This window comes from Musa acuminata, chromosome BXJ2-2 (genome assembly GCF_036884655.1).
Source record: "Musa acuminata AAA Group cultivar baxijiao chromosome BXJ2-2, Cavendish_Baxijiao_AAA, whole genome shotgun sequence".
Lineage (NCBI taxonomy): Eukaryota > Viridiplantae > Streptophyta > Magnoliopsida > Zingiberales > Musaceae > Musa > Musa acuminata.
Genome location: NC_088339.1, coordinates 21,389,846 through 21,400,983, shown reverse-complemented (window position 1 = coordinate 21,400,983; position 11,138 = coordinate 21,389,846). Strand labels below are relative to the sequence as shown.

General features: G+C 46.7%; 2 protein-coding genes across 2 annotated transcripts; one reads left to right on the top strand and one right to left on the bottom strand.

Moving 5' to 3' along the window:
* Window positions 1-2,114: 2,114 nt before the first annotated feature.
* On the bottom strand, window positions 2,115-3,682 carry LOC135605321 (flavanone 3-dioxygenase F3H1-like). The gene is made up of 3 exons (XM_065095274.1): window positions 3,165-3,682; window positions 2,662-3,090; window positions 2,115-2,568 (listed from the first exon to the last, which is right to left on the bottom strand). The coding sequence occupies exons 1-3, from the start codon at window positions 3,528-3,530 to the stop codon at window positions 2,245-2,247; spliced, it is 1,119 nt and encodes a 372-aa protein (XP_064951346.1). The 5' UTR covers window positions 3,531-3,682; the 3' UTR covers window positions 2,115-2,244.
* A 5,750-nt stretch (window positions 3,683-9,432) lies between these two features.
* On the top strand, window positions 9,433-10,934 carry LOC135605320 (GDP-mannose 4,6 dehydratase 1-like). Its single transcript, XM_065095273.1, has one exon. It carries the CDS (start codon window positions 9,483-9,485, stop codon window positions 10,716-10,718), a length of 1,236 nt encoding a protein of 411 aa, XP_064951345.1. The 5' UTR covers window positions 9,433-9,482; the 3' UTR covers window positions 10,719-10,934.
* Window positions 10,935-11,138: the final 204 nt, after the last annotated feature.

Sequence of the window (11,138 nt, the reverse complement as noted above, 5' to 3'; positions counted from 1 at the left end):
TTTCTACTCAAGTCCCGCTCTAATCGGATTCTTCTTGAGAACTCATTCTCTCTTAATTCGAATGACCATGACTAGAGATTTGTTTGAGCAAGAATACATGAGATATTCCTCTCATAACACCGAGAGCGGATGATCCTCTATCGACACTCAATAGTCCTCGTAAGGTTGGCTACCACTCCCGTTGATTGGTTATGCTAAATCTAGAATATCCAAACCTATAAGTCTAGTATCAAAGAGTGGAGTACTCATGACATCATTGGTGTCTCAAGTCTAAAAATCAGATATACTACTAGGATTACAGAATCGTTGTTTGACAATAAGATATCATCAACCATCCAGCATTCCGTAAGCGGATCAATCAGTGAACTCATTCTCCAATGAGCACCTGTGCTGTATCCTTAGTGTCCCCACATGAGCAGCCATGAGACCAGATGCATCAATCATATGGACGGGTATACAGTACACTAGTCTATACGGTTATCTCGATGTCCCTCTCGAGTAACCCATGACCGAGATTATTTGGGGTCTATGTTTAAAAGTGAATCAGTCTTATTATCATGATTTCATCACGATCCGATTCCCATTGTAGAAATAAATGTATATTACAATATATTCAAGCAATAGGTAATATAAAATGATAAAATATCAAATAATAATAATAAATAAATAAATTGCATGTCAAGTCACACGTGCCATCACTCACATGATTGACTTGCAGGACACCTATGACTAGCAATCCACTTGTGAAGATTCATTGTATTTGTACTCTTCATAGTAATCATATTATGAATTCAAATAATATTTAAGCAACCTTCGTAAAACTCTTATATAAGTTAGAATATTATGTTTGAATAACCTTAGGTTTTTCATCATGCAATAACGATGAGAATGTATTAAGAGGAGGTTTCTCCATCAGAATAAATTTCGTTCGATACGATGATCAAGTCGTTACTAAATTAATTAAATAATAAATAGTTGTATTAATTTATCTTATGCTCCAAAATTGTATGATTAGATGGTTTGATGTGGAAATAGGACTCATGAAGTCCTAAGTTGATCTCAACTTTATTATCCTTTATTTTATCCATACAAAAAAAAGGTTGGTAAAAAAAAAAAACTTGGTTGTGTGTGGGAAATCAGATAATTTTTTATTTTACTTTAAACTCTAAAAATACATAATCATATAATAAGAGGCCAAAGGGCAACATAGTAAAAAAATCAAGCTTCATAAATATATTTGATAAAACTTATGTCCTTTAGATTTTTAACCCCATAATTGTCAATACCAATTTTCTGAAATATAAAAAAATATCTTCTCAAATTGGTTGGTCTAAATTTTTAGTTTTTATTTTTTATTTTTTTTTTTTATTTTTAATAATATATTACTTGATAAGCACTTACAAAATCCTCTTTTTTTACATGATAGGATAACAACACAAAAGCTGGAAGGATCACTCTTACTATATCTCACTGAGTCAATTAGAAACCCTATTATATTTTCTAAACATATTAGATATTCTAACTTCCAAAAGAAAAAAAACAAAAACAAAACAAAAGAAAGAAGAAATATCCTCCAAGGCATATTTATAACATTCCAAGGAGATATGACTTTGAATCTAATTCCACATCTATCTTTAATTATTCCCTCAGTGCAGCTCTTAAACCTTTCTTAATGGTGGCAATTACAAGGCACAATTGACCTTATGCTACCCAACAGATGGGATTTTCCCCAGTTTAATTATAAGATGATTGATCTCTTGAGAAACTTCAAACATGATGCAGTCCTGAGTAGGACAGGTACAGGCTATATTAATATGATAATAATAAATATAACTAGCAAAAGCCTTAAAAAACAGAGCATGATGAGCATCATCATTGAAAGGAATCAAAATTCAATATATATTTTTCTGTTCACTTGATTTCTAAATCATTACAGAGTAAAGACATCAAAAAAATGTTTGCTTAAAAGATTGAAACACCTTCTCACATAGAGGATATATGCTCGAATTCCATAAGAGTTCTATCCTTGATTCAGAAAGAATTCCTTCAGTTTTGCTTGAATGTTCTTTATATACGAAGATGCAGAAAGGCACAGCAGATCTTATCAAACAAAGTGAAATAACAAAGGATGATAGATTCATAGTCCATATCACGGGAAAACTTATGACAGCTTCGATCAACAAACCAGACAAGGAAGCTAAAGTAGGACAGACATGGAAGATGACAAAGACCTACACATATGTATTAAGCCAGGATCTCATCGAGGCCTTTAGCCTTGGCCAAGTTGATGTCCTTAGTCTTCTCCAGTAGCTCCGGCTGCTGCTTCTGCTCCGTCTTGGCCAGTTTCTTGAGCTTGGCGAGCTCGAGGTCTCGGCTCATCTTCCTGCGGTACATCTCGGCAAACGTGATGGGCTCCTCCAGAATCGGCTTCTCTCCCTCCCTTACTGCCAGCGGATACACGATTGCCTCCGGCGCGGGGTTCTGAAACGTGGCGATGGAGAGCCTGCTGTAGTTTGAGTTCACCACAGCCTGGTGGTCAGCATTCTTGAACCTCCCATTGCTCAGAAACTGCCTCAGAAAAAGGGGATTTAGATTCTGGCTCTTCTTTGAAGAGATCATAAAGAGAGACAGTCAGCTGACTTGATGAGGAGCTGCACTCACATGGCCATGGTCCCCGAGGTTGACCACAAAAGCTCCCTCCACAGGCTGAACCGTGATCCATGTCTTGCCGCCATCCTTGGTGGCTTGGAGGCCGCCGACTTGGTCTTGGAGGAGAAGGGTGATGGTGCCGGGATCGGTGTGTCGTTTGAGGCCAAGAGTGAGGTCCGGCTGGGGGCACTTGGGGTAGTAGTTGACGACCACCTTCTGATCCATGTCGATGCAGGCCTCGGTGAGGGCCTCCTTGTCGAGCCCCATAGCCTCAGACAACACCTCCAAGAGCTTGCACGCCAAGCCCATCAGCTTCTCGCTGTACGACTCCACCACGGATCTCCACCCTTCCGGCTTGTCCGGCCATCGCGAGTAGTCCCGAGCCCGAATTGGGTATGAGAAGTAGGTCACGATCTCTCTCCAGTCCTGAACTGCCTCGCCCTGAGCAACACATCAAGTAAACGGCCTCATTCATGTGCATGCGATCGAGTATCCGAGAGCGGTGACTGGTATACCTGGAGGTGGCTGGAGACGATGAACCCTCCCTTCTTCCCACCGGACATGTCGAACAAGAGCTTCTCCTCCGGGGACAGCGCGAAGAACTCTTTGGCCAGCCTAGTCATGTCGGAGATAAGGCCGGCGTCGACCCCGTGGTCCACCACCTGGAATATACCCCAGTCCTCGCAGGCCTCCACGACCTTGCGGCGGATCTCCGCCCTCTTCCCGCCCGCGGCGTCGTCATCAATCCCGGAGAGCGAGATCACGGGGATGTCAAGGCTGAACTGGTTGTAAGCCACCTTGGGACGCTCGTCCTCGTCCCGGACGAAGCTCGCCCTCAAGGTCTGCTCGTTGGTGGGAAGGACTGCGGTGCCGGGAGCCATCTTCGATCTCTGGTGCTGCCTGCACTTTAAGCTGGATTGGGATGGTGAGGCATCTCCATGTGCTTTTAACGAGGGGGAGAGGGGATGAATGGCAGCTCCCAGCTACCACTCGTGTCAGCTACCACCATCACTTTCCTGTCCTTCCGTCAGCAGTAGTCCGCAGAGGTTCGCTGCGTGCACAGGAACGAATGCGTTCTAGAAGATGGCAACGATGGAGGATGAACGGAGGGCGTAGTGGCACGCGCATACCGAACCATCTTTTTGGTCCAACACAGGCACGTGCTCACTTGTCTCAGCCTTCCCGGCGATTTCATATTAGGTAACATCTCCCATTAAATCTTGATGTGAAGAGATTGGTATATGCCAATGTATCCAACCAAAAGTTCTTCTAGTACGTTGAGTCCCTTTCAACGTTGAACTTTTAAACGGGCTGCCAACAACTGAGAGAATGCCCACTGGTTTGACGCTGTGCTCACACACAAAGCATAAGACGCACTGTCATTTTGATAGAGCCAACATTATGACTTTGCAATTGACCCCCTAATCCACCTGACTCATGTTTAGAGCAATAACAAGACCACACTCATTTTGGCTAATCCTTAACGCCAAAAATAGGTTAGTCATTCTTTTTTTATATCATATATTCTTTTTTTTAATAATATTTATCGTTGTATTTAAAATTCATACTCATTTCTTAAGGAAAGAAAATCGAAACTAAATATGCTAAAAGTTCTATCCACCTAAAGAGAAACTTGCAAGAGATGAAGATGGAAAAACCTCTCCCTCTTATTTCACTAAGATATATATATATATATATATTCCTCTATTTCAAACTCGAAAAATTCACTCTCCCATCACAAAAATATCTTTTTAATTTAAGCGTTAGAATAGATTTATCAGCGAACTCTATAAACCCTTCATATTTTCTAATCCCCACTTGGAGATGGTTGTAATTCTTGAATTCGGAGCAGGCTAAAAACTGTCAAGCTCATGAGGGAATTGTTGGTGAACAAATGTGTCGTAACTGGTGAGTTAGCATGACTCGATACTGATTTACGTGTGGGGGTGTTCCCTTTGCTGATTCTTGGGTTGGCATGGTGGTACGTGGGTCGAACAGCATCTTGGTACGGATTCTGACTTGACGTATTGTCACAGACTTAGCTGGTTTTGCCTAAGTCGTGCTGCACCCTTGCGTGTCCATCCACAAAGGTCAGCCTCCCCGAAGCCTCCCATGTCCCTTAGGACCCACAAAAGAGAGAACGAGTTAGAGAAAACGCCTCATTCGGGATCCACAAGCAAACATTTCCGAAACCTCTTTATAGACTTTACAAGCTCTGAATAGTTGCACAACAAAAGGTAAAATGGTCCATTATAGACCGAAAATCTCTCCCAAGTGTCCACATGACACAACCTTTATTTACAAGGCTAAAGCGGCCACCAAACCCAACTAAAATGAGACTATTAAGCCTTCGACTGTCCCTCTACATACTAGGCAAAGAATGAACATACCAAAAGACACAGACATACATAAGCATTACATCAAACATCATGTTTAGAAGTTTGTCCATGACATTCTCCCCCACTTATTCCTTCGATGTCCTCGTCGAAGCCTTTGCCGACACTGCAACTCCTTGCTTTGCTGAGTCTTCAATCTTTTGCTCCAGCTGCAATGAGCCTCCTGGCTCCCAGCTACTCTCCACTATTGTTTTTGAGTAGTCTAACCTTTGATCCGCCATGCTGCTTCAACTCACCAATGACTCTGACTCTGGTGTGGGGTTGGCTGAGTTGTGTTGATCCTTGTTGATTCCTGCGGATCCTCCAAATGAAGGAAAAGACTATCCTTACTATGCGCCAGTCTCTCAAATGCTCAGGCTGCTTGAACTGGATGGATGCTTGTTGGAGCTTTAACAAGCATCATCTCACAAACTTCTGAAGTTTTGGGTCCTTCCTCCACAAAATTTGCTCATTGACTTTTCTTTCACTTAGTTGTTACTTCCAAGTAGGTTCGCATCACTTCCACTTTCGATTGACATTTCGTTGGGAAATGAAGCGGACAATCTACTCTCAATAGCACTGATCACCGTTGGTGAGGATTTGATAACTATTATCTTCCATTATTTTCAAAGAGTCTTTGAACTTATGCAGAGCTCCTCTGCTGGATAGATAAGAGAATTGGGGTACTCGATTTCGCCCATTCTCTTAAGGGTTGAGAAGGCAAAGGTTACTGGACTTCGCCCACCTCCTCAAGGTTGTACTCTATGCATCGAGCTGGTTACTGGCCTTCACCTGCTCTTTGCTCACACTTCTGAAGCACTTGAAGTGTTTGCACTCCTTGCGTTGAGTTAGTTACTATGATTCACCTTTTCAATGTCATCGAACTTCTGGAATGCAGGAAGTTTTCACCCCAACTTGGAGTAATTCTCTAATAGATTTGGTCACCTCTGGGATTGTACCGTCTTCTCCATCAACCCTGCCACCTACTCCCCTGAGTAGCAAAGGTACAGCACCGCATACTGCCTGTTTCGTTCCTTGGTCGTGCACTCTTGCATGACCCGAAGTCCTTCACTTTCGGCTATCTTGATGAGAAGCTCGTTGACACTGGTATTACGAAGTTCCTTGGCCTCTGCCCTTCAGCCTTGTCTTGGTACTTAGAGTTTGCCTCTGCATGCTCCACCTCCTCGGCCCCTTTCATGACCAAGCACTCTCCCTCCATGAGAGCAAGGGATCAATGACTTTCACGGAAGTCCCACATCTGCGGTACCATGGCGCTGCCATGTCCATGGCCCTACTATCCGTCGCCTCGCATCTGCATCCCTTTTCTTCATGATCAATAGATATGTCTCCATGGCACTCCTCTGAGTCCACCTCCATTCTAACTGATGCTTGATTTTGGGTAGCTAAGTCCCTCTAGACTCGTCGTCGCTTCCTCGCCCCTTTCGACCCCCTGCTTAAACACCTCTGTGTTCTCCAAGCAGCTCCCTTTGGTCGATGGAAAGACAGATTGCAACTCCCATGCATGGCCTCTACCATCATATTATAGGGTTTGTACCGATTCTGTTCTCCTTAGCTTCCTTGGTAGCAACTTTCGCTTACTTGACCTTGTCCTCTGACTTGCCGGGCTCCCTTAAGCGAATATGAGCTATAGAGCAGTCCAACTCTCCAGCTACTTCGATCATACCTCTGCATGATCAAGTCCCTCCCATGGGACTCACTAGTACTTGAATTCGAACTTTTCCCTTGGTGGAACACAGCCCTCATATGCTGATGACCAAGGCTTTCATCCGATGCAAAATTCGATGCACGCACGGAAGACCCGCCTCTGCGGTACCATGGCCTTCACTCCTTGAATCCATAGCCCTTCTTGCCATCATGTTGTTCACCGAAGTGGAGCTTCCAGTAGCTCCCGATCATACCTCCATATGATCTAGTCCCTCACGGGACAATGTTGTGTGTATCGCATTGCCACGAACTGTTCCACCACGATCCGCTACACCATGTCGCCTCCTGGTGACATCTCTATTGCATTCTGATCGTTGTGAGATGAACTTGAATTGTGAACCCTTCATGTGTGGCCTCTGCCAATACATCACAGGGTTTCTTCCACCTTCGATTTTGTTCGCTTCTTTGGCAATCGACATTCATCCACCCACTCTTGGGTCACACCTAGATGAAGCACCGCTCTAGGACAGTCCGTCGCCTAGTAACTCCCGAAGTCCCCCGACTTCGCTGCAATTAGTGCACCATTGTCTGGATCCTGGGCCTCTGCCCCTACCAGCACAATTTTCGCTGCCCCTTCAAGAGTACCTGCCTCTGCGTCCTCTTGCCCCGTGCTAAGGCCTTCTGAACCCAACTTCGCCTCCGCAAATTGAGTCGCCTTAGTTCCTCCATCAAATGCTTCTCCGAGATAAAGTGCATGTGCCCAGAAGCTCCCTTCGTCTTTGGCACCATGCAAGATGAGTCTGCTCCGTCAGAATGAATGACCCATGGAACAACATGATCCTGCTCTTGCCTTTGCAAGAGTTCATGTCCTTGACCTCTGTCCAAGGAAAGCACTGTGCCTCCGCTCCATGTTCCATCTTCTATGCTATCTCCCTTCATGCGGCTTAGGTACTTCGCCAAGTTACACCCAAGTTACTCCGGTCCTCGTTTTTGCATTGAGTTGATGGTGGCCCTCGCGCCCACCATTCCACAGGTCAGCCCTCCCTTGAGTTCGATCTCCATATCGACTCCAAGTGTGCCTTCATTTGTGTTGCTTTGGGTCGCTCCCCCACTTGATCTCGCAATGCATCCACCAATGCATTCTCTCAAGCGAGATCATACGATGACTCCTCGTCGTTTGCTCGGTTCATTGAGCTTCGTAGAGTTGTTGTTTATTGAGATACTCCTCCTCAACATGTGCGACCTGTCCCACATGATTCTCCCTCTGGAGAGCCGGGACTTATCCCTCCTGGATAACTGTCCCGTTGGAGCAACATCTCTCTTCGTTTCGGAGACCACCATCCCCTTGGACTATTCCGATTTGCTAATCAAACTGTGCATTGTTCTGCCTCTTGTAAACGCACTTGCTAGATTGCGACTCCACGTCAATACAGCCCCTGCTGCACCATTCAAGGCCTAGTAACATGCTGAACTCGTTACACACTTTAGCCTCCTACGGACGTATCCTTCACATGCCGAAGAGAAAGTTTCAATGCTCCATGGCGTCGAGTTTCGGTCGCCTTGGGATGGCCGCGTACATTCCATCGTTCGCATACAAGCCTATGTATGAGTACCAAATTCTTTGAGTTAGCAATTTCCCTTACCTCTATGAGCTTTGCACAACTCTTTCGGTCGCTGAGCAACTCATTCCACCTTGCATGGTCTCATCCTTTACTAAGCACCTCGCTTGCCTTGAGCACCATCAAGTATAGTTGTCAACGTTGAGCCGTAGCTCAAACTCAGTCATCCCACCCTTTGTGCGCTACACATTCTTCCAAGCTTGCTTGTTCTCATGGTGCCTCTTGCGCGAAGGGTTGACCATTCATCTGAATGCCAATCTCAGATGCTCACTCCTCTGAGCGACTCCTTTTCCCTACATCTCCATGCCCGTTTTCCCCCAAACGGTCGTGCGTGTGCTGACTGCCCTCAACGCAACCTCGTTAGGTTCACCACGTTTGCATGCTAAGTGTTTCTATGAGTGCTTGTCCCGCTCTGATACCATCTGTCATGGACTTAGCTGGTTTTGCCTAAGTCGTGCGGTACCCTTGCGTGTCCGTCCACAAAGGTCAGTCTCCCCGAAGCCTCCCATGTCCCTTAGGATCCACAAAAGAGAGAACGGGTTAGAGAAAACGCCTTATTCGGGATCTACAAGCAAACATTTCCGAAAACACTTCATAGACAATACAAATTACAAACAGACTTTACGAGCTCTGAACAGTTGCACAACAAAGGGTAAAATGGTCTATTATAGATCGAAAATCTCTCACAAGTGTCCATATGACACAACCTTTATTTGCAACGCTAAAGCGGCCACCAAACCCAACTAAAATGGGACTATTAAGCATTCGGTTGTCCCTCTACATACTAGACAAAGAATGAACATACCAAAAGACACGGGTATATATAAGCATTACATTAAACATCCTGTTTAGAAGTTTGCCCACGACAGTATAGCATCGACTGTGATGTATCTTGGACCTAAAATATATCTTATCAGGAACTACAGACTATACCCCCAAATTTATCTGTTTGGCGATCCGGACTGACCGTTTAAGATATTTCGGACCCAAATTATTAGTACTTAAGCTGAGCTCAAGTTTCGAACACCTCTTCGTTTTTTTTCTATTTATTTTTATCTTACCACTATCATTCCGTTTTGGTTCAAACAAGTAATCAGTAATCTTCCACCCATCCCACGAAACCACGATTCCGTTACGGGTCCAAGTTTTAGACTCCATCACGGGGCCAAACCAAATGCTTTATTTCCTCCCCTCTTCCGCCGCTTCATTGCCAGATCTGAAGATGGCGACTCATGAATCCAACAACGGCATCGGCAAGATCGAGGCCAAAGTCGACACCGCCGGATCCTTAGCCGGTGACGGGGAGGCGCAGCCGGCGTCGTCCCAGATCCAGATGGGGAGCGGTGGCGGGGAGGTGCCGCGGCCGATGCCGGGGGAGCGGCGCAAGGTGGCCCTGATCACGGGCATCACGGGGCAGGATGGATCGTACCTGACGGAGTTACTGCTGGAGAAGGGTTACGAGGTGCACGGCCTCATCCGGCGCTCCTCCAATTTCAACACCGCCCGCCTAGACCACCTCTACGTCGACCCCCACAACGCCGTCAAGGCCCGCATGAAGCTCCACTATGCCGACCTCTCCGATGCATCCTCCCTCCGCCGCTGGGTCGACGCTCTCCTCCCCGATGAGGTCTACAACCTCGCCGCCCAATCCCACGTCGCCGTCTCCTTCGAGATCCCCGACTACACCGCCGACGTCGTCGCCACCGGCGCTCTCCGCCTCCTCGAGGCTGTCCGCTGCGCCACCAAACCCGCCCGCTACTACCAGGCCGGCTCCTCCGAGATGTTCGGCTCCACGCCGCCGCCCCAGTCGGAGGCGTCCCCGTTCCATCCCCGTTCTCCATACGCTGCCGCCAAGGTCGCCGCGCACTGGTACACCGTCAACTACCGTGAGGCCTACGGCCTGTTCGCCTGCAACGGCATCCTGTTCAACCACGAGAGCCCCCGCCGTGGCGAGAACTTCGTCACCCGCAAGATCACCCGCGCCGTCGGCCGCATCCGCCTCGGCCTTCAAACCAAGGTCTTCCTGGGCAACCTGTCCGCCGCTCGCGACTGGGGCTTCGCCGGGGACTATGTCGAGGCCATGTGGATGATGCTGCAGCAGGAGGAGCCCGGAGACTTCGTGGTCGCCACCGAGGAGTCCCACACGGTGGAGGAGTTCCTCCAGGCCGCATTCAGCTACGTCGGACTAGACTGGAAGGACCATGTGGTCATCGATCCCCGGTACTTCCGGCCCGCTGAGGTCGACAGCCTCAAGGGAGACTCCACGAAGGCGAGAAAGGCGCTCGGATGGAAGCCTAAGGTGGGGTTCCAGGATCTGGTGAAGATGATGGTGGATCATGACATCGAGACTGCCAAGAGGGAGAAAGTGCTCGTGGATGCCGGATACATCGATGCCCAGCAGCAGCCATAAAATAGAATCGAATAGAGCTTGGTCGCTGGGAATCCTAAAATGTTCCCTCTCCTCTCTGCTCGGTTTAACTCACCCAGATGGAGTGTTTGATGAAATGCCTAAAATCTCCAGAGTTTTGTTGTCTGTCTCTCGATGATATTTGTTGGCCTATAATGTATTCCGGATCTTTCTGTTCTAATAATTCCGCAAACATTATACAAAACTCTTTGTTTGCCACCTTCCCTTGGTTTCTCTCCCTCTGCATTCAGATGTTCGATTGCCAGACCCAACACTATCCGTTTCCTACATGCAGTGTAATCTCAATGCCAGTGGCTTATCCTATACTGTGTTCATCCGATCACTCTTAACTGAGCCTGCAGCAGGACTTGATCCAAGGCTGGAAACGTTCCACCTTTTCTGCACATATTTCTGGCGGAAGAC